The sequence below is a fragment of the Hippopotamus amphibius genome, chromosome 9, assembly GCF_030028045.1.
Source record: "Hippopotamus amphibius kiboko isolate mHipAmp2 chromosome 9, mHipAmp2.hap2, whole genome shotgun sequence".
In the NCBI taxonomy this organism is placed as follows: domain Eukaryota; kingdom Metazoa; phylum Chordata; class Mammalia; order Artiodactyla; family Hippopotamidae; genus Hippopotamus; species Hippopotamus amphibius.
The window spans coordinates 27,022,372-27,045,057 of NC_080194.1; the positions used below are offsets into that span (position 1 = coordinate 27,022,372).

General features: G+C 53.1%; 1 protein-coding gene across 1 annotated transcript in view; it reads right to left on the reverse strand.

Moving 5' to 3' along the window:
• Nucleotides 1-3,377: 3,377 nt before the first annotated feature.
• The window catches only part of OTOG (otogelin), an 80,591-nt gene continuing 61,282 nt past the window's right edge, over nt 3,378-22,686 (reverse strand). Inside the window, exons 40-56 of the mRNA XM_057749336.1 lie at nt 21,040-21,223; nt 18,103-18,323; nt 17,754-17,892; nt 16,135-16,329; nt 15,725-15,937; nt 15,118-15,222; nt 14,812-14,919; nt 14,072-14,173; nt 11,261-11,359; nt 9,905-9,945; nt 8,863-8,938; nt 8,584-8,762; nt 7,727-7,831; nt 7,411-7,530; nt 6,146-6,191; nt 3,690-3,769; nt 3,378-3,578 (exon numbers count right to left, since the gene is read on the reverse strand). Coding sequence (XP_057605319.1) covers nt 3,378-3,578; nt 3,690-3,769; nt 6,146-6,191; nt 7,411-7,530; nt 7,727-7,831; nt 8,584-8,762; nt 8,863-8,938; nt 9,905-9,945; nt 11,261-11,359; nt 14,072-14,173; nt 14,812-14,919; nt 15,118-15,222; nt 15,725-15,937; nt 16,135-16,329; nt 17,754-17,892; nt 18,103-18,323; nt 21,040-21,223 — 2,214 coding nt within the window. The remainder of the gene's footprint in view (nt 3,579-3,689; nt 3,770-6,145; nt 6,192-7,410; nt 7,531-7,726; nt 7,832-8,583; nt 8,763-8,862; nt 8,939-9,904; nt 9,946-11,260; nt 11,360-14,071; nt 14,174-14,811; nt 14,920-15,117; nt 15,223-15,724; nt 15,938-16,134; nt 16,330-17,753; nt 17,893-18,102; nt 18,324-21,039; nt 21,224-22,686) is intronic.

The window sequence follows — 22,686 nt, forward strand, 5'->3', positions numbered from 1 at the left end:
AGAACCGTTGTTCAGCCTACCACAGCTGCCTAGAAATAGGATGGCTTAGTCAAAGGGTATATGTATTTTTAATGTAAATCAACATTTCAAAATTATACCAATGAAAACTCATATCAACACTATGGGTACTGGCTTTTTCAGGGCAACTGGGCAGCACTGCTTCAGGTTTAAAATGCTCATGCTTTTCTTTCTTCCCGCAGTACAGAGCAAGGTAGCATGCTGGTTGGTGATTTGCTTCTGGCTAATCTTTCACTAATCTTAGCCTAAAAGAGTTGGTTCCCCAGGGGGAAGCCAGGGGAACAGGACTGGGAGTTTTGGCCAAAGGGTTGGGGTGTGAGGTTGACTTCCAGGAGAAGCAGGCAGGAGAGGGTGCCTGCGTCGGGGATGGAAACCCAGGAACACCGTGATTCCAGCGATTGGTGTGACCATCAGAATCTGTGGCCACCTGTGACTATACAGTGAGGGTGGAGCAGGCAGCCTGGAAACTGCTGCCACCTGGAGCCAAGAGGGCCAAGTCAGCAAAGTTGGGTCACCAGTGACAGGCTATGAAGAACAGGCCCCTGAAAGTCTGAGGCCTCCCTTCCAAACTGAGGCTGCAGAAAGACATTTAGGCTGAGACTGGCTGGCTTGAGCTGGTGCCCTCTGCCTGTTTACACAACAGCTGACAAGGGATGGTCCTACTCAAAAGCTGCCTGCTTATACATGCAAATAAACAGAAGGGAATGGTAGTGAGCTGAGGGTTGAACAGCCAGGAACACTGGGATTCCAGCAATGACTAAAAGACCACCTTTATCTTAATCCAAACATCTTGCTGTATAATAGAATTAGTATTTTAAATCAGTTCTCTTTAAAGGTTGGTTTAAGGTCATGTTCTGTTGAGCTCAGGGGTCAAAACTCTCTCTGAAAGCTATTGACATGTGACTTAGGGAGTGTGTTGTGCTGAGAAAATGACTGATTACAGGCCATTAATTATCATCAGTGATGGAGAAGTGTGGAAGCCTTGTCCTACCCCATCTCTGGCTATAATGATAAGAAATTAAGAAGTACAAAGTATACATTTAAGGCTATACATGTCCCTCTAAGTACTTCTTTAGCTGCATCTCACAAGCTTAATGTGTTGTAATTTCATAATCATGAGGATCATAATATTGTTTAATTTCCACTCTGATTTATTCTTTGGTCCACTGCTTATTTAGAAGAGTGTTTCTTAAGAGGCTGTAAAGCTCTCTTTTCATTAGGAAAAGTCCCAGGGCTCATGTTAGCAGACAGATATACCATGAGGGTAGACATATATTAGTGAAATAAAAACCAAGCCTTCCAAGTGTTAGCTTCGCAGGAGATGCTCTACCCGTCCAGGCTGAGTAGAGCTCTTGCACCCAAACATTGACCCAGGCCCTAGGAATTTCCCCCTATTATTTGTGGGTGCTTCCTCAGGCCTCGCCTCTCCTATTCCTCCCCAAATGGGAAAACCCAGGAAAGCGTTCTCCCACTTGCCCCTTAGATGTGCCACAGACCTTTAAAGTTGAAGGGTCACTAAGAACTCCATCCCTCGATTCTCCCTAACCTTAGTACAGTCAACAGTAGCTGCAAAGCTTACAGAGCTCTATGAGAGAACAACAGGGACATAAATACAGAAATGTTGAGAGGCCAACATGAAACCTACTCTCAGGGCCCGACCCATCCACATCCTGTGTGAGAGGCATCTGTCCCTGGCCCCCGCAGAGCTCAGACCACTCCTCAGGCCCCTCACCTGGGTGCCAGCTTTCCAGCTCCCAAAGTCCTCTTCTCCTCTCCGCCCCACCCCAGGAACTAGCCTCCTATCCGTTCAATTCCAACCAGCAGATGCCAGTGGAGGACCTGCTTTGAGTGGGGCACAGTGCTGGGCACAGGTGGGGTAGGAGAAGTCAGGGTGACCTCCAGGGCCATAAAATAGGATTTTGTCTTCATAGCTGAAATTTCTTCAGATTCAAAGCAAACCTGACACCTTCAGAGATGCCCAGAGGTCTGATGTCTTCTTGTGTTTTATTGGATATATAAACAGAATACAGATACAGAAACAAAGAGGCTGCAAGAACAGCTGGGGAGCATCCTGGCACAGGGCTCCAACCCCAATTCTAGGGGCACCAGGGCAGCCACACACCTCCAGACATACAGGGCAGTGCTGGGGGCCGAACAACCTCACGCTCATGCCCTCGGGACCCAGCAGCACAAAGTGGCACGTGGGTTGGGGAGGCTACCGGGTGGGGTGTAGAGGGGCCCCTAAGCTGGCTTTAGGAAGGACTCTCTGGTTCAGATGCAAGCTCTGACAAATGCTCAGAGATGGCTGCACACGCGTTGAGCCCGCATTTCCCACTGACTGTTGCGCTCCTGCCGGACGGTCCCATGAAGCAGAGAGCTGGGATTTGGCTGAGCCACTAAACCCCCACTCTGCCACCCCACCCCCACCCCCCAAGACCAACTCTGCTGTGTTCTTGGAGAAAAGGCACATTGTAAAGCCAGGGTCTGCCCTTGCAGGCTGAAGGTATCATTAAACAGCCTAGGGCACTCGGAGGGGTGGGCTGTCCACCCACACGGAAATGAGTTGTGCTGGACCCTCACTGAGGAGGGCATTCCCTCCCAACACACCTCACCAGAGCCCGTCTATCTGTCAGGGAGGTCAGTTTTGAAGGATGGGAGTGGGGGTGGGTATGGATCCGGCATGGCCCTGCTCTTCTAAATCCTTTCCTGAATTACAAGGTCAGTAACAGAATACCAGGGCATCCCTCTTGGGGCTACCGGGGACTTGAAGATCACTGAGTCCACTCCCCAGTTTCCATACCTGACCTCACAGACACTGGTGAGAGCACGTGGGCCTGGGAACCCACCCTCTTTGCTTCTGGGACGTCCTCGTGGGCAGTGCTGTGTCGACCTGGCTGTTGCAGTTATAGCCCCTATCCTTTGACTGAGTTTGTGGCTCTTGCATGGTCAAAAGGGCTGAGAAAGAGAATGGGCTGTCACATCTGGGCCCTCCACTGGTCTTGGGTCCAGCCCTGGTCCTGGCTTCTCAGTAAAGCTCTCACCCTCTCCACCAAAGCACTGCAGCCAGAGTCACAGATGTGCAGGGGCTGCTGCCCCTCCCCAGGGCCTTTCCCAGACCTCAAGCCAGGGACATAGCTGAGTTCCCTGCGCTGTGGCACTTTCCCATATCTGGAGGAGGGGGAGCCCAGAGAGGGAGCCAGGATGGGCTGGTGTGGCCCGTTCCAGTCACGCTCTGTGCCCCTGTTCACCATCCCATGCTCAGCACGTACCAGCTCTCCACACCTTTAGTGCCCCCCGCCCACCCTACACTGGGCCAGCTGGAAGCAGAAAGTGGTCCAGCCAGCCCCAGCCTCCAGGCCTCAGGACCACTGGCAGGCGCAGTCGGTGGGCTCCTGCACGGTGTAAGGCACCCAGGTGGCATTGGTGGCACAGAAGAGCTGCACGGAGCGCCGCTGCAGGCCCACCTCGCGGCAGCACTTGCAGAAGCGGGCGTAGGTGTTGATGTTGTAGTTGTAGATGCTGGCGGACGGGCACCTCCCATCGCAGGACACTAGGTTCACCTGGAGGCGGGCAGGCCAGTGAGACAGCCGGTGTGGCTTCCTTCCCCCGAAGCCCTCTCCATCCCCATCGTTGGTGGTGCCCCGCCCCACCCCCACCTCACAACCACGCACAGGGGTGTTGCTCCTGCATTCGTTCTTGCGGATGGTCATGCGGATGGTCACCTTCTTACAGGAGCGCCCGTCCTCTTTACCTGGGGAGACAGGCTGGCTGAGGCAGCCGTGGCGGAGGAGCACTCCTGGGGCAGCAGGCTGGGCCAGACCGGGGCGGTTAGTGTCATGCTGGAGGTCCCTCCACCAGCGTTAGTGCCCATGCCTTAGAGCCCCTCCCCATCAGAGGGAAAGCCTTTTAACTCAGTGCCCTGGAAGGAGGTGGAGGCAGCAAGGCAGGGGAGATGGGTGAGACAGGGAAGGATGCCTTGGATGGCCTGGGGGCTCTGGGCTAGGGACGAGGAGGATTTGGGGACAAGGCAAGCTGCCTCCCCACCCCAGCCCCAACACCTGTCTCTAACGCATCGGTGAGCCTGGGTGTGTCCTCTCCTGTCTCTGAGCTTCAGTTTAAGCATTAAGATCCTGCAACTTCCTGAGTGAATGGAAACCCCAGTCCCTCCTAGCATGAGGCTTGCACGCAGCAGGATCACTCTGTTTCCATAGCTATCAAACAGAACAGGGCCAGGCGCCCACCTCACACAGCCATTAGGGAGGTAGAAATTGATAAGCGAGCAGTTTCCTCTGCCTGCACCATGCCTCCCACAGACAACCAATCACATAGCTCACGTACACCCTCACTTGCTCAAATATTTCCTCACCAAGGCCTTTTCTGATCCTTTTCTTGAAACTACAACATCCTGCCTCCACCCGACCTCCCTCCCTGACCCCTCCCTTCCTTATTTCTATGCAGGGCACTGTCACCATCCTGAGAGGCACGCTTGTAATGACGCTCTTGACATGTAAGCTTTAGCGTCTTCTTTCGCACAGGCTCCTTCCACAATTTGTTGTGAGTTCTGCCATTCTAAATAAATCTTCACTCTCACGCCTCAATATGGATTTTTAAGTTTGTGTTTTTTTCCTTAATGAAGCCCCCCAACCCTGGCCAACTGCATAAGCTTCATCCCCCATAAAACCAGATGCTTCCATCCTATTGTAATTTTACTTGCTATTCTGTCTCTCCCACTAAAACGTCACCTCCATGAGGCTGTGTCATTTGTGCTGTGTCTACAGTGCTTAGAACAGGGCCTGGCATATTGGTGCTAAGTAAATATTGCCGGATGCATAGACTTCCTCTGTGACCCCAGGGTGCCCGTGTTAAATGGGGTGAAATCCTCTCTTCTGGCCTCTGGGTTTCACCATAGTAGGTTTCCGACCACACCGGCTGCAGGTCTCCAGGCCAGAGCTAAATTCACTTCTTTGCTCCCTCTCTGCTCCCAGGAGGCAGGAGAAGCAAGGGCTGTTCTGGCCATGGCCTCAGGGTCCTGGACTGAGACCAGCTGAGTGACCAGCGGGAGCAAAGCAGTGGTGGCATTGGGCATTGGTGGGTGCTGGACACCAGGAGAGCAGACACTGCTGAAGCATTCCATGCAAGCCCAAGGGTGCAGCTTGCTACCCAGCATGCACTGCTGGCCCTATGGCCTTTGCCAGAGGCAGGGAACAGGGGCACCACACGCGCTCTCCCCGCCCCCCCCCAGAGCTCAGGGCCACCTAGCAGATGGGACGTTGTCAGAAATAGCAACGCGGCTACACGCCTCCAGTCCTGTGGGCTTCCAAGAGGAGTACCTGGGTGGCAGTGGACACTAACCCGTGGAGGAGAGGCAGGGCTAACGGGGACCATGGGAAACAGGGTCCCCGGGGAACTTGGGGAGAGGGACATGGGTCGCAGGTCACAGGGAGCACATGGGACATTCAGGGAGCATGAGCTGTGGGTCAGAGATCAGCCAATGAGGCACTGAGCCCAGTTTCCTTGGAATATGTGAAGTGGACATAAAAGGGTCCAAAATTCTACATCCCTCCAAGGAAGGGTTGAGGGCCCTGGGGATGGGAGGCATATGTGCAAAGGTCCTAAGGCTGACTGGAACGTGCACGCACACGTGGTTGGGGCCACAGGTTCCAGGGCCCAGGGGTGGGGACAGATGCACAGAGTTCTCACTTGGACTCGGTCTGGGAGTCTGAGCTCCCATGGGCCTGAGGCCCACCCAGAAGGCACCTCCAAGACAGGGCTCCTGACCACAGAGACAATTCACGTGGGGGGCATCTGGGCTGGGGTCTTGGCAGGGCAGGAGGAGGCAGAGCAGCTGGTGAGTTACTGACCTCCTGGACCCAACATTCCGATGTCCCGTCTCCAATAGGAGCAGAGGCCTTTTGTTGGGACAGGGATATGAGCATGGCCCCTGCCCGCCTGCACATCTGTGTCTGTGCTGTGAGCCCCATGGTGGGGGTGTTATCCCGTCATCTACTCACCCCTGAAGGGCCACCTCCGGAGGTGCCAGGCCAGGAACCTGGCCCTCTGAGCCCCGACATGCACACTATCTCCCAACCAGAGCCCCTCACCCCTGGCCTCCACCCTGCTCACTCACATGTCCTGCAGCATCCTTCCAAGGAAGGTACCACTGAGCCTCCAACCTAGAGGGAAAGGAGGAAAGATAGGTGGGAGGCCCCATCCTAGGCCAGGAAGCAAGACTGCAGCAGAGGCAATAAGATTGCAAGAGTCTAGACTCCCTTCCTCCCATGATGCTCCAGGGCAGGAGTTCCAGGCCCCACTGTCCATCAGGCCCTGTTGTCCATTAGGCCCTGGCTGGAGGGGGAAGGGGCCCCTGAGTTGGTCATGAGAGCCACAGGGGCTAACCCAGCTGGTGGGGACACTGGCACTGAGGCTGTCTCAGCCCCCAATGCGGCTAGAGGCTGGGCAGTGCAGGGCGCCAGGGCCATCTGTCTTTCCTTATGCACCCCCCACCCACTTCTGTCGTCCCCTTTAGTGTTTCCTGCACAGAGGTTCAGGGAGCCAAAAGGTGGGGACTGACCCACTTGGGTCAGTGGCCTGGGCTCTATCTCAGCCCTGGATAAGCTACCCCTTTCCTCCGGACTTAGTTTTCCCATGTCTAAAATGGGACAATGATCCCTGATAACCCTCCTCCCCTACTGTGAAATGGATGAAACAGTGGACGTGACAGTTCTTTGTAAAGAAGTGTGTGTGTGTGTGTGTCTCAGTATATGTGTGTGGTTTTGTGAGCACAGATGTGTGTGTACATGCATGATTTTGCACATGCGTGTCTATGTGTGTGCAGAGAATGACTGGATGTGTATAACTGTTTTCTAGGTGAGACCAGAAATCTTTAAATGCCCAACATTAATGTTGGAAACTCCAATAATTCAACAACAACCTCAAATCCTCCAGGAAATCCTTTTCCTTGAGGTGTGCCCATAGTGACAGCCGTCCATGCTAGTACTGGACACCCGTTAGCCCATCGCGGACTGAACTGTGCGTCTGCGTGGTGCGTGTGTGTGATGGTGCGTGGTGTGAGTACTGGCTCGCCAAGGTGTTAGTGTTCCTGTGGAGTGTGTGGTGCCTGTGAGTGGCTGACTGCCCGTGTTGATGTGTGCCTAGAACACGTGACAAAGTATGTCTGCGTGCATCTGGGCGTGGCCGTGTGATGCAGTCAAAACAAAGATACGTGGAGAGATGTGGAGTTGGGGTGGCGGGGCAGGTCCAGGCTCCAGCGGAACCCTCCTTACACACCCCCCCAAACCACAAGACACCCCAGCCCCTCCTCAGCACCACCACGGAGACAGCTGATGCCCCTGGCCTCAGGCCATGCTGCGGGGGAAAGCGGCTGGCTCTGACCTTGGCACATTCGGTCTCATTGAGTGGTGGGCAGCTGATGGGCGAGCGGACGAGCACGGCGCCCAGGGGAGTGCTGCTGCAGTGGTGGCGGGTACAGTCTGAGATCCAGGACGCCCCGGGCTGGAGGGCACAGAGGTGGCCAATGGGGACTTGTGGCTGATGGCCCTAGTAAACCAACAGGGCACGGCTCCAAAGACAAGTGCAGCCCAGGACGTGGCACTACCCGGGACCCCCATCTGTACCCAGCCCTGGGCCCTGGTCCTAGGTGTCCCCTCCTGGGACGCCTTCCCAGATGCACAGTTAAGGGGCTGCCTACCAAGAACAGGGAGGTGGTGCCGTTGGGGAAAGTGAAGAGGCAGGACACGTTCCTGCAGGAGCCGCAGCAGGCCGCCAGGTCCCTCGGGTGCTCATACTCCTGGTTCTGCGGGACAGGGCAGGGCGCGATGGGCTTCTGCCACGCACTCACCTCCACCCTCCTGCCTCTCCCACTGTCTGCTTGTCCCTGAGCCCAGAACCCAGAGAAGCGACCCCTGTAGATGCTCGGAAAGGAAACTCCTAGCCTCCTTCTATCTCAGGCAGGAAGGTCGTCCTTATGTCTACCCTGAGCCTCCCTTGCAGCAGGTCCTAGACCACACCCCCGTGCACAAAGATACGGCCTTGCTGGTAATTAAGGGTTCCAGTTCTGGTTCCAGATAAACTTCAGTTTGTATCCCAGGTCTTCTGGGAATTTTGACAAATGGCTGGACCTCCCTAAACCTCAGTTTTCTCATCTGAAAAATGGGAATAATTTTAATCTCTTTTATTCAACTAATACTTAGCCCTTATTAGAGGCCAGTCACTGTCCTAGGTACGGGGCATGAAGAAGCACTCAACAAACGGTAGCAACACAAATACACAAACCAACAGGATAGGGAATGTGCCAGGCATAAGTAGGTGCTTAATAAATGTGTGTTTTCCCTGTCAAATACCCACCTTGCCAAGCCTTCACTCGCTGTTCCCCTCCTGGCCTCTGCACTTTCCACCGAGGCCTCGGAGGTCCCCCCCGAAGGCCCACTCCCTAGACTCATCCAAAGAGCCTGGGCGAGCTTGAAAGGCCCCTCCAATTCCCAGAGCAGGAACGGTCTGCAAGCCAGCCCCCCCACCCCACTCCCACCCTGCGCCGCTGCCCCCTACCGCCTCGCAATGGACGTCACACAGCACAGAGGTGGTGTTGATCTGGTAGAAGCCGGTAAGAGGGTCGAGCAGGTCGGTGCAGCGGGAGGTGTGGCACACGCCGTCTGCCGAGAGCTCCACCACCGTCTGGCCCGGCTGCATCACCCCCAGCTCGCGGCTCAGACACACGGGGGCCTTCACTGGACGGGCGAGCAGGGTGGCGACAGTCACTGAGAGCCCAGCATCACACCGGCCCCAGGCCGGCTGGCCCACCCCTGGCTCCCCCCCGCCCCCACTCACCGCACTCGTATTTGGCGCAGCCGCACGGGTTCTCCGCGCTGTGCATGAACACCTCGTCCAGCTGGGACTTCTCCCACTGGGTGGGCAGAGGCGGTCAGCACCCGGGGGTGAGGGGGCCAGCCCCACCGTAGGGCGCAGCCTGCCACCTGGGGCCCTCTCTCCTGGCAGTGGGCGGGAGTGGGGGTGGGGCTGGGGGGCCCTTGGTACCCTGTGAGCGCGGTCACCCTCCCGCAAGGATGCCCGTGTGGCTCCAAGCCTCTCCGCTGAGGAGCGCTCCCCTATGTCCTCTCCCGTCATTCTGAGGGGCCGCCAGCCACATCCGCGAGGGCCCTGCTTGCCTCATACCTTCCCTTCCTTCTCACCCGTTAAAACGAGGAGAGGATGGGATGAGGGACAAAAGGAGAGAAAATGTGGGCTGGGTGTGGGGGGTCGGGGTAGGGAATACTTACAATCTAGAAAATTATGTAAAACACATAACTTTAAGCATAACTTTATATTTCTGAAAGTATTTCTGCTTCTCTCGGTGGCCATGCAGCCTGGCAGTTAAGGGCACGTTCCCTGGAGCCAGATCTCCTGGGTTGCAGCCCTGGCTCTGTCATTGACTAGCTACATGACCTTAACCTTAGTTTTCTTGTTTGTAGTATTGAGATAATCATAGATTCAATCTCGTTGGGTTGTCGTGAGAATTAATACGATAATATACATAAAAGGCCAAGGAGAGCTCCTGGCGTACAGTTAGCTCTCAGCAAACACTAGCTACTGTCATGAGTGGCATCATCACCCCCACCACCCTCACCATCACCTCCAGCATCATCACTAGTAGTACTTAACCCTCACCACAACTCTGAAGCGTGATCAGCCCCATTTTACAAGCGAGGGCGCTGTGCCCAGAGGGCAGAGCTTGGAACAAAAATGCTGTCTTGTAATTCAAGGCTCATTGCACTGGATGCAAGGAATAGGATCTCCAAGAAAAGGAAAACAGAAGGAAAGAAAATGAGGGGAGGCAGACCAGGGGGAGCAGGGAGAAGCAGGGTCTTCATACCAGGTGGCACCGGGGCACTGGGATTGTGTCACAGTCACACTCTGAAAAACAGGAGGTGCCAGGGTCCACCTCACCAGACGTGTCCAGGTGGGAGTCCCCCGGGCATCCCAGACCCCTCACTGCTGGTGTAGCCCCTCCTCTAGCCACCCTCCATCCGCACATGCGTGGGGGACTGCGTGGGGGCTGCCGCTTCCCTGGTTGGGCAAGTGGGGCATGAGGGGTTCTGATGCCGAGCTCCACACTGAACGTGCAGGGAGGATAAACAGGTAGATGGATCACCCTCGGGTTCCCTATCACCTGGGCTTCCTCCCTCCCTGTGCTCCGGAGCCCGTTCTAGAGCCGAGTGGGGCCTCTCCAGGAAGGAACAAGGCAAGGGTGGAATTTCTGACCACCTGCATCTCCCAAATGTATGGTCAGCAAGCTGGGCTCTACTCCGAGCCTTCGCCCTGTGAACAGGTCCAGTTCTGAGGACCTGTTCGAGGTCCTGTAGAGGCACCACTGACTAACGCAAGGGCTGCACCAGCTCTAGCTGGAGGAGGAGGAGAAGTCAAGTTCACAGCGGCTGTGAAACACACTTTGGAGTCACCCACTCATGCAGCAAATAGTGTTAAGTAGCCTATACGCCGAGGTTTTTCTGTGTTCTGGGGACAAAGCCACAGATAAAACAGACTAAAATGCCTGCCCTTGTGAAGTTTACAGTCTAGTGAGGCCTGGAAAAAGCATGCAAAATATCCAGATGCAAAACAGAGTTTCTCAACTGTTTTTTGAGAAAATTTTTTTTTTAATATTTTTTTGATGTGGACCATTTTTAAAGTCTTTATTGAATTTGTTACAATGTTGCTTCTGTTTTATGGTTTTGTTTTTTGGCCTCGAGCCATGTGGGATCTTAAAGACTCCCCAACCAGGGATGGAACCCACACTCCCTCTATTGGGAGGTAAAGTCCTCCTAACCAAGGGACTGCCAGGGAAGTCCCTGAAAAACATTTTTATATAAAGCTCACTGGTGTTCATTACTGATCACTGCCATTCCCCGCCTGCTTCCCAAAAGGATTTGAGGTGAATTTGAACAAAATCATATTTACTACCAGATGGTTGCAAATAAAGACTTTCTAAGGTGGAGACGTTCCTGTTTGGAACAGGGAAGTTGCCTTTGTCCTTCATTTATCCTGGGGAGACGAAGAACATTCAGCACTCAGGAAGCAGAGGCAGCGGGAGGGCCACTTTGGTGGCTTCCCTCTGGTGACTCTGGAGGGGTCGAATCTGGACCAAGTGGACAGTTGTGGGCCCGGCTACCCCCTCCCCCCAGGGGCCTGGATCTCTGCCTTTGGGGAGGGGTGTCCCTGCGTGGGGACTTACCGCAGGACTTGTAGGGGCAGCAGCGCTCTGGGCTCCACACCTCCACCAGGGCAGTGCCCATGCCACACTGCACGTGGGGGCAGCGGAAGCTCTCACACACTGCGTGGGAAGGGAGGCAGGGGACACGTCAGCCCCAGACACCTTGGAGCGGGAATCCTCAGAAACACACTGGCTAAGGAGGGGGTACCTCCCAGCTGCTCCCGAGGCCCCCCCAATGTCCTCAGATACCCTCTGGAGTCCAGGGGAGAAGACTGGGCTCCTGAATTCTTCCCGTAGTACTACATCAGGAGGCCCTAGTTCTGCTCCGGGAGGCATCAGTGACCTGACAATGTCAGAACCTTAAACTCACTCCTTGGATTCCGTGTCACCCTGAGAGTAGTAGTCAGAGGGGAGCCAGTGACCAGGGGAAGCTCCGTTGATGGGACCGTTTCTCTCTAAGAAGAACACAACTCCTCCCATGCTTTGGAGACCTCATCCTCTCGTAGGCCACCTGGAGCCTGCTCTGCTTCAGCAGATGCTACACTCTAGGGCTCGCACTTCCCTTCTTCCTGCTCTTCAGCCAGTCCCCTCTTAGTTTAGGATTCCTCGGCCATTCTTATTTATTGAGAGGCCAAGGCAAGGAGGAGGGGATCCCTGGATACAACTTTTTGGTGGGGAGGGGATGGCCAGGGTCAACGCACTTACAATCTTTACAATGAAAGATTGTAAAACTTATTTGATTTACTAAAAAAATTATTGGCACAGGTAAGGATTATCAATAGGTGTTTCAAAAATTTAAGAGGTGGAGGGGGAGAAGGACATTTGTAAAGTATCCAAGTAATGGGTTATTTTCTGATTGAAAGAGGCAATTTGTAAGATGGACGTAAGATGGACAGATCAGACAGCTGCCACCCTAATCCAGGGCCAACATGATCCTCGGTTATAGTGGCTCACCCAGAGAGTACATGTCTCCTGGTGTGATGTCCTGTGAAGCTCAAGGACAGTGTAGCCAAAGATTTCTAACTTGAATCCACCAAGTCTTGAATCTAACTTCCCGTTTACAGGAAGCACCGAGGACAAAGGAGCAAGGTAAATGGTTTCAAGAGGAAGCAACCAGATAAGTTCAGAAGTTGGGACTTCCTGCAGGACCACAGCCTGAACTCTACAATACAGTATGATACAGAAGAAGGGATATGTGCTACATTAAAAGGCATTTAAGAGACAATGTTAATGTGTGAGCCTGCCTGGGATCCTGTGTTGGACAGACCAGGAAAATCATGGACTGGTATGATATGACTTGAAAATATATTAACATGAAAGGTAAAGATCATTAACTGAAAATACCTGGCTAAAAAAGAGCATGTATGGTATGACTTCACTGTGGTAAAACACACTTACATAAGGGGGTAGAATATCTAGAAGGATATGTACTGAATTGGAGCATACTGACAATGGAATACCTGCAAGGCAGGAAAAGAGTATTTTCATTTTCTTATAATTGCTTGGATTCTGTATTCTCTAGAAGGCTTAGGTAGTGCTTTTGTATGAAAAGCATAATGAAGACTGGGACAAGGTAATAACATCGATGGCCTCTGCTTATTGAGCACCTACTATATGCCAAGCACCGTTATATTAAAATCGTATGTACCCAGCACACACTTCATGTATATTATTTCTAACCTTCACAACAGCCCCTGGAGGCACACACTATTTTCACCATTTTACAAACGAGGAACCTTGGCTCAGGGAGTTTGTATGTTGCCCCAGGCCACACAGAAAAGGTAGAACTGGGACTCAAAACCATGACTGACTCCATATGCCTGTACTCACTCCACGTTACCAGAGTACTTCCTGAGAAACACGGAGAGGGCGTCTGAGGAGGAAAGACAAGGGGAGAGGCTGAAGAGGAGGGAGGAGAGGAAGGACGGTGAGCCTCTGCTCAGATCAGCTCTGTAAACACTTTGCGACAAGTGGCCTCTGAGCCCCCAGGTGGAGCTATCAATACTTGGTCAGTACCGCCAGGCCTTTTGGGGAACTCTCGTGACCGCCTACACTGTTTCAAAGTTGGTTCTTGACATTGAACCAATCAGTCGGGGTTGCCCTCGGGGTGTCCTGGAGGAGGCCCCTCCCCTACACTGCTCTGAGCCAGTGCGGTCTACCCCACATGTTTCCTACAGTCGGTGTGGAAAGGAATTTTTGTAAATTAAGTCACATTGAAATGTAACCCTTTGGTTAATTTTCATCCATTAGGTTTGCTTAGAGCCCATGATGCTGACTGTACTGTGCTTATTAGGTACTATTAAGGTATACACACACGATGTTAAGGTGCATCCGACATACAGGTGCTAAGTCCTGTAAAAACATCAGAACGGGCCCGCTCTTGTTTGCAAAATAAAAGAGCTTCAGAGGCTTCAGAATGCAGCCTTGTGCAGGTGCTGTGGTAACAGCCGCAAGAGGGACCCCGAGGCAGGGGCCCTGGGTCGGTCAGAGAATGGGGGCTGCGGAGCTAGGCCGGGAGGATGCGAGTGGCCTAAGCATTTGTCCCTCAACCCACGCCTCCCCCTGGCCCTTGGGGGCCTCTGTGGAGGGGATAGGGACCCTCCTTAGGAAGCCTCAGAGCCATCTACGTGACAGCCCCGACCCCCGCCTTCCAGCTCCCAGGGCCGGGCCCAGCTTCCTCAGGTGGGGCCTCCTTCCTTGGCTTCTGCAGAGCTCACCATCTGGGGGCTCCCCATTCCCCCCTGTTGAACTCCCATTGGTCCCAGGATGAGGACTCTGTGAAGGTCCCCACAGCCCCTTCCGGCCCTGGCCCCCACGTCCAGCAGGACTCACCGCACTGGTACAGAGGGCAGCAGAGCTCCGTGGTGTTCCTGTCCACGGTGAGCGCTTCCCCTTCCTGACACTCGGGGATGGGATCCGGACAGTCGCCACAGGCTGAGGGGAGAGAGGGGCCACTGCTGTCGCAGGCAGCCCCCGTCCTGGGGAGCGTGGTCAAAGCAGTTTGCTGGGGGAGGCACCTAAACCCCAGGTGTGACAGGAGCCAGACTCATAATGTTACTGAACCAAACTTGGTTCCGCTCACCTGTGTGCAGTAAAGCCAACCTACTGACACTGGGATGTGATAAAGGGAAGTGCAGCCTTTATTGCAGGTGCCAAGAAAGGGAGCTAATGCTTCAAAGACCTGAACTCCTTGCTCAGCACCTGCAATAAAGGCTGCACGTTCCTTCATCACATCCCAGTATCAGCGGGCTGGCTTTACTGCACACAGGCGAGCGGACCCAAGTTTGGTTTGGTAACACTAGCAGTGCTCCACAGTCCTGTGTGGCAGAACCTGGACGTTCTCCCTCACGTCCACCTAAATCCTTACACTGAACAAGCACCAATTTTCTCGTGTTCAGTAATGTACGGGGTGAAGCAGTGGTGGTTTCCTCTTCCTCCTACACGTCCTTCTGGACAGGGATTCCCACTGCATCCGAAGATCCCCACCCTTTCCTCCCAGCCACCCAGGGAGCAGGGGTGAGGAAGGAGGTGGCTGTGATCCAGGTGGCACGTCTGATGGCACGTCCACCCACCACAGAAGTAGGAGGTGCAGCATGACTCCCCCAGGCGGCCCGCAATCAGGACCTGGTCCTGGCGGCAGCTGGGAACCAGCTCTGCTTCACACAGGTCTGGGTCACACTCTGGGGAAAAGACAGAAAGAATTCAGCACGGGGAGCAGATCCTGCGTGGTCAGGCCTGAGTCCCCACCTTAGCTCTGCTTTCATCTCCAGCCAGAAGCCAGTCCCCAGAGCTGTCCACGCTCCCCTCCCCTGACTGCAGGGCTCCCCCGCCCCAGGCTGGTAGGTGCCCCTCCCTCCCCCCACCCCAGGACCTCTCACCACAGCTGTAACTGGGGCAGCAGGAGTCCTCCGGGAAGTGGGTAAGGAGTCGGTGGCCTGGGCTGCAGGTGGGGGCAAGGCCCTCGCACAGCGTCTGGTTACACACTGGCCCGGGGGCCACAGGGCCTGTCACCTGGAGGCTGGGACTCCCCCAGCCTCCAGCACGGCCCAGCCCCTGGACACGTGGCCCCCAGTACTTCCCCCAGCCCCCAGGACCCATGCTCTTGGAGGGGGTCTCTGAGGGTCACACAGGGTCCAGGACTGAGACAGAAGAGCAATCAGAGTTAACATCGAGACAGGTCAGGTGCCCACTGCTTTTCCACTAAATCAGTGTCAATGTCTGTGATTCTCATAACAACCCAGAAAGTATGTACAATGATCAGCCTCATGTTACAGGGGACTTGACCAAGGCACGGAGGAGGCTAAATGATCTGCCGAGGTCACAAGGCTGCAAGGTGGTAGAGGGAGCGTCCACCAGGGGAGTCCCACCCCACAAGACACTTTCATTTCCCCAGGCCTTACCCTATCCAGCAAGGTTAAGAGGCAGAGCTGGAGCCTTTTAACCATCTTACAGTTGAGGTCTAGGGAAGCGCAGGGTGGGACTCACCACAGACAGTCCCCAGGCAGCAGGGATCCTCGGTGGGCAGGAGCAGAGCTACCTCCCCGAAGCGCGGGCAGCTCTCAGGGCGGGGCCCAGGGCAGCCCAGGTCCACCGGGACGATGGTGTCCGGAGCTTGGCATTGGTGCTGGCAGCAGCCACTGAGGGAGCTGTTCCAGGTCTCCCCCAGGGCCCGTGGCGCCCCCGTGCTGTCCGTGCAGGCTACAGTGGGCACGGCGGGGTGCAGGGGACTGAGCAGGGTGGGGACACTCCGACTGTCCCAGGTCAGAGCCCCCCTGGGAAACTGACCACCCCCAGAGCGGACCTGATGGGACCCAGGGGGCCTCGGTCATGGACAGCAGGAGGGCGAAGGTGACCCTAGGTCGAGGAGGGCCCTGGCCAGAAGGGGAGGAACCTACCGCACTTCTCCTCAGGGATGCAGAGCCCCGAGTGGCGCCGGTGCAAGATGGTGCCCTCAGAGCAGACGCAGCCCTCGCCCAGCACCTGGCACTGCTCTGGGTCCAGGGGGCCCAGCATCCCATCCTGGCACGTCTCGGGGGGCTCACAGGCTGCCACACATGCCTGGTATGTGGAGTCGCTGGAGCACAGGAAGGCTGCAGGGGCACAGCAGGGGGCACCAGGCCTAGCTCAGACCCCAGGCAGGCAGGGGGAGGAGGGGGCTCAGAGCGTCACCTGTGCCTCAGCAGAGAGGGCAAAGGGGTTTAGTGTCATTGCCTCCTTTCTCTACATCAGGAGCCAGCAAAGCACAGCCCACAGCCCAAACCCAGCCTGCTGCCTGGTTTGGCAAATAAAGTTTTATTGAAACACAGCCACGCCCATTCATTTGCCTGTTATACCTGGCTGCTTCTGTACTACAAGTGCAGAGCCGAGTAATTGTGACAGAGACCATATGGCCCCAAAAGCCTCAAATATTTACGTCTGGTCCTCTACAGAAAATATTTGCCAATTCCTTGCTGTAGATCAGTGTTTCCAATCTTTCTAAAAACTAGATCTTACATTGTGGCCCAACATACACATGCACATAAACAGTGGTGCTCAAGCTGACTGCAAAAGAGTCACCGGGAGCCCTTGCAACGCCATGGCTGGGACGGCTCCCCCCACCGCCAATTGAATTAGCATTTCTGATTGTGGGGCCCAAGCATGAATACTTTTTGGAATTCCCTGGGTGATTTCAAAGGGTAGCTGGGATTGAGAATCACTGATATACTGAAACAAAAAACCTTTTTCACAAAACAATCCTTAACCTTTCTAGGTGCAGTACATACCAGTATTTTTTTATTCTATTGTATTTTTTAAATGCGGATGCTGACTGCCAAAGTTGATTTCATACCCACGCAGTTGGGATCCACCATTTGAAAAACATTACCCTAGATGATTTTGTCTTTTCATCTTCTATCTGTCATAATTATAGGTGCAGCCTTCCTTTGAGCTGTTTCCAGCCTTTCTGGACATATTCACATTTATAAATCAAAGTGCTCTAGGCCGATCCATCCCTGCCTACCCTAGTAATGCAAACCTAATGGGGGTGGGGAGGCATGGCTCTCACACCCATCCTCAACGAAGGAGAGGAGAGACCGAAAGAGAAAGATGACCAGAAATTAAGAGAAAGGAACGAATATTTACTGGATGGTTATGTGTGATGGGCCTGTGTGAGGCGTTCTGTACACATTATCTCATGTCAACTTCAAACCAACCCTGGAGGGAGCTGCTATTACTGCCCCCATTGTACAGGTGAGGCGAGGAGACTCAGAGAAACTAAATAATAAACAAATAATATTTACTTGACATATTAATAGTATAACAAAAGTAAATTTTTAAATTTGTTAGTTTATATATTCAGACAATATTTATAAATTGATTAATATCTATTAGTGAATGAATGAATAATTAAACCTGGGAAAGCCTAGACTTGGACTCAAGTCTGTGAGCCTTTCTTCCACTCTAACAGGGGTGAGGAGTGAGAGCAACAGAAGCCCTGGAGGAGATCCCCGCCGCCCACCCTGCCCCCACAACTCACGGCAGTAGTCGGAGCGCCGCCACTCTATGCACACGTGGAACTTGTGGCACATGGCCACGTACACGGTCAGTGCCACGCAGGGCTGCTGCACGTACTTGGTGTCCTGGATCCACAGCTCACAGAACGACTCCGGGCTGACCTGGGCCATGCATCAGACGGTGCTGCCTACCCTGATTCCCCACATCCCAGGGCTCAGCTCCTCCCAGCCCGGCCCCGGGGCGGCAAGGAGCTTCTGCAGGCTCCCAATCCGTCCCAAGATCAACCCCTCTGGGGAGCTTGCCCCCTGCAGGTAGGTGATGCCATTCCCAGCCCGGGAGGCCTCCCACCCCGGGACCCAGGTGGCACCTACAAAGCGGTGGCAGGCGCTGAACGTGCGGTTGGACACCATGCGAAGGCAGGGCGAGCAGTCGGCTGTGGTACAGCTGTCCGGGCGGAAACGGGCCTGGCCCACTGAGGTCAGGGAGCTGGGCACCTGCCAGCTGTCCAGAAAGGGAGCAGGGTCCTCGGCCTTACCCACCACAGAGCCATCCTCCAAGGTGAGGTCATTGGCTGCATCCCCATCACAGATACCTGAAAGGGGCAGAATTACCCCAGCGTCCATAATAATCTCCACCACTCTCAGTTCCCAGCTGTCACACTGAGTATTCTTCACGATAATTCTTTAAGGCTGGTATTTCTATTATCCCCATTTTATAGATGAGAGAAATAAGGCACAGAGAAGCTAAGAAACCCGCTGTGTAAGAAACTGTCTTTGTTTAGGAAATACACATCAGGGACTTCCCTGGTGGTGCTGTGGTTAAGAATCTGCCTGCCAATGCAGGGGACATGGGTTAGATCCCTGGTTTGGGAAGATCCCACATGCTGCGGAGCCACTAAGCCCATGTGCCACAACTACTGAGCCTGTGCTCTAGAGCCCGCGAGCCACAACTGCTGAGCCCACGTGCTACAACTACTGAAGCACGCGTGCCTAGAGCCTGTGCTCTGCAACAAGAGAAGTCACTGCACTAAGAAGCCCGCGTACCACAATGAAGAGTAGCCCCTGCTCATTGCAACCAGAGAAAGCCCAGGTGCAGCAATGAACACCCGCCGCAGCCAAAAATAAATAAATAAATAAATAAATAAATAAATTTATTAAAAAAAGAAGGAAATACACACCAAAGTATCTAAGGATGAAGGAACATAATGTCTCAAACATACTTTCAAATGGTTGAGAAAAAATGTATTATATACACGGCATATGCAGAGAAAAGTGAATATATGAAAATGCATATATACATATATATACTTGCACATATATATGTATATATATACAGAGGGAGAAAGAGAAACAAATGGGCAAAATGTGAACACTTGGTAAATCTCGGTAAAAAGTAAATGGGAGTTCCTTATACTATTTTTGCAACTTCTAAGTTTAATGTTATATCAAAATTAAAAGTTACTCCAAAATATCTGCTTTAGCAGAGATTGCTAGCTAATTATAACACCTGTTTCCTCTTCTTCCTGGGTGGTCCACTAGCCTATTTCTCCCAGGCTCTCTTGTGGCTGGTGAGACCATGTGGTGAGTCCCCGCCAATGGAACATGAGTGAAGGTGAAGGGCGCCGCTTCAGGGCCAGATGCATAAAACCTGCCCAACTTTTTTCCCTTCTGTGCAGTTGGAAGCTTGTGTTGAAATGGTAGAGACGCAAGATGGAAGTAATCTCCACTGGGAATTTATGTGAGCAAGAAATAAACTTCTATTGTGTTAAGGCACTGAGACGGGGCCGGGGCTGAAGTCCATCTGTCACAGCTTCTAACGTGACCTTAACCTCTGGCTTCATCTCTCACACTCTAGGCTCCAAACACACACTTCCTTGCCCTTGACTTTGCGTATGCTGCTGCTCCTGTCTGAAACACTTTCTCAGAAGTCTTTCCTTCACACGCCCCTCAGATGTACCGTCCAGGACCTTCCCAATTCTGTGTAATAGGTTCAGTTTGCAGGTCTGTCGTGCTCTCTGAGGGCAAAGATTCATTTTCCTTTATAGTCTCACTCCCTCAACATTCCCCCAAGTTGCCTAGCAGGTGCTGAGGATACCAAGTGTTAGTCGATAAAATAGAGATAACTTAGCTGACTTTTGCTCTGACACCTCCAGCCACCAATTTTGTGAATATAAAGCATGATTTAATACAAAATGCTCAGATTTTATCAACTGTCCCAATGGTCAGGTTTTTGGTCTTGGCACTGAGTCACTGAAGGGTGTCACAAAGGCATCCTAGGGAGGAGACGGCCTGCCAGAGGCTGACCACAGCACTCTTCACTAGGCATAATCAGTAGAAGGAAGAAAGAGTGAGAAAGGGGTGGCAATGGTGGTGATGGCGGGGTGCGTGTGTGTGTGTGTGTGTGTGTGTGTGTGTAAGGAGAGATGTTTGTGTCAGTAGGAACGGAAGGTTCCTAAAACATATTTTGTCTGTTTTGCCTACTATTCTGTCCCTAGTGACTGGTACCTGGTAATATGTGTTGCACAAATGAAAGAATGAGCAAGGAGCAGAGTGACAGGTGTTAGCTCATGTGCAGAAGGCATTGTGAATGTAGGGGCATGAGTTTGCATGAATCAAATGGGTGCAAACTTATGGATGGAGGGCATGCAAGCATGTCTGTGTGTGAGTATTCCTACATCACCCATCATCATAATCACAGCAGTCCGTCATGGAGTGCCTTATGGGGGCCTATGTCCTTCTGCGCATGCAAGGACCAGCCATCCACTCTTAGACTCCTCCTGTACCCCTTTTTCTCATCAAAATACATCCAGGCCCTTAGGGCAAGCGCTCCGTAACCATGCTGTGGTCTGAAAAGCACTAGTTCTGTGTTGTGGCAGCTCTGCTGTGTGATCTTAGGCACGCCACTTAACTTCTCTGAGCCCCCTTTCTTCTTTAGTTCAATGGCCATCCCCCAGGGCTATCGTGTGGTTGACCTGGAATAAGTGAACTCAGAATGTGGAAGTGCTTTGCGAAGCACCCAGGCATATGCGGACAGGGAGGATTATCTAGTATTAGGAAGCGATCAGGGAAGCTGACAGACAATCTTGGCTGAAGTGACAACTGGCCGAGGCCAGAGCCCTGCACCATCTCCCTGTTGGCAGCTTCAGCCCCAGAACACAAGACATTAGGTCTCCGTCCTGGCAGCTCTGCTGGTCCCACCTCTGGCCCGGCACTCTGTCCCAGTTTTCCCTGTTCCGGGGGAACCTGTGTCTGGAGACAGAGGTGGACCCAGGAAGCATTCCCCTCCCCCAAAGCTGGGCCCCACCTCACCGCACAGCCCGCGCCCCTGGGCCTCGCTGGCTTTGCTGGCCTCCAGGATCAGGAGCCCTGAGCTGTGCAGCCATTGGATCTGGATGTGTGATGGCGTCCGGATCATGTACATGTGGCCCGTGTCCTCAATTCTGAACCCGTGCCTGCTCACGGGGGGCCACACAGGCTGTGAGCCCACAGACACCTTGTGGGGGAGGGTGATCAAGGTGAGCACAGCTTGTCTGCCTGTCCATCCATCCCTCCTTCCCTCCCTCCCTCCATCCATTTTTCCAACTAGCAGTTATTAAGAATCTGCAGGCTCTGTTTCAGGCACATGCAGTCAAGACACAGTCCAAGGTGGCATGGAAAAGTTCTGAAAATATTTTACGAGCACAAAACAATGAAATGAGAAGTGCAACAGCTGGAGGCAGGTAACATCTACATGCACAAGTAAGCACAAATCCTGAGCCCTTCTAATCACTCTCTCCTTTCCTGGTTCTGCTCAGATCATTTCTTGCAGAAGGTTTTCCCTAAACCCCCAGCCTCTAGGTTGGGTACCCCTTCTCTGGGGTCTCCCCAGCTCTGTGCTGCCCTTTCAGACAGATTTGTTTCCTCATCAAGGCCCTCCGTGGACCGTTGAGTTTCTTCGGAGCAGAAACCATGTCTCACTCACCTTTGAATCCCCCAGCACCTGCCTTTGGGCCTGACATAAATTGGGGGCTCAATCAATGTTTGCTAAATATGCAACACTTTAAACTCAAAGCTGCAACCCCGGCCACATTTAGACAAGGTTAAATTTGTATGTATTATGGATTATTAGCTTTACTCTGTAGAAATAGGAGATGAAAAGATTAGGATTTTAAAATATTTATAATGATGTTATACCCTCCCACCTAAGAATCACTGTTTTATTAATCACTTTGCAAATTATCTAGTGCATAAACTACTGTGTTGAGTAGAGGGAGCCCTAGCCCAGCAGTTAGAAAACTTTGACCTTGGGCAAGTCCCTGGCTCTCTCATAACCTGAGCCTTCTGAGCTGTATAAACAGGGCCATGGGCTCCATGATGCTGGAGTACCTGGGATGAAACCCAGGGATTTTTATGCTTAAGCCTCCATCGCCTGGAAAACCCACTGTCCTAAGCCTTGTTCCTGGGAGTCTCACAAGATGTGGCCCTTTTGTTCAACATTCAAGAACAGGTTCTAGTAAGAGGACGGCAGGTCTTGGCTCAGGAAGAGGTGGGAAGAGCCGGGACTTTGGGACCTGAGGAGGAGATGAGTCAGCCCTGATCACCCTCCCGCTGGGAAGAGCAAAGGCAGGGCCCTCGGAGCAGGTACCCCACACAGTGAGGGCTGTGGGTTGGCACCAGCCTCCTTGACAGAGATGGGCTTAATACGAAGCCGATACAGCTTAAATTCAAGGCTCCTCGCTTAGTCCCCTTCTTGGAAGGACCTCTAGTGGTGTGTTCACATGGCCTTATATTTTTGCAAAAATTGCGGAAGTGAGATATTTTAACCACAGTCATTCAAGTCTACTGTCTCTTGCCACTTAACTTCTTTTCTATCACAATATTCCTCCTGGTACACTTCCTCCCCTGACATTAGAGTGGCCACTCTATTTTATTAGAATACTCTAATTAAAATTACCTCCAATTACACCTAATTTTGCA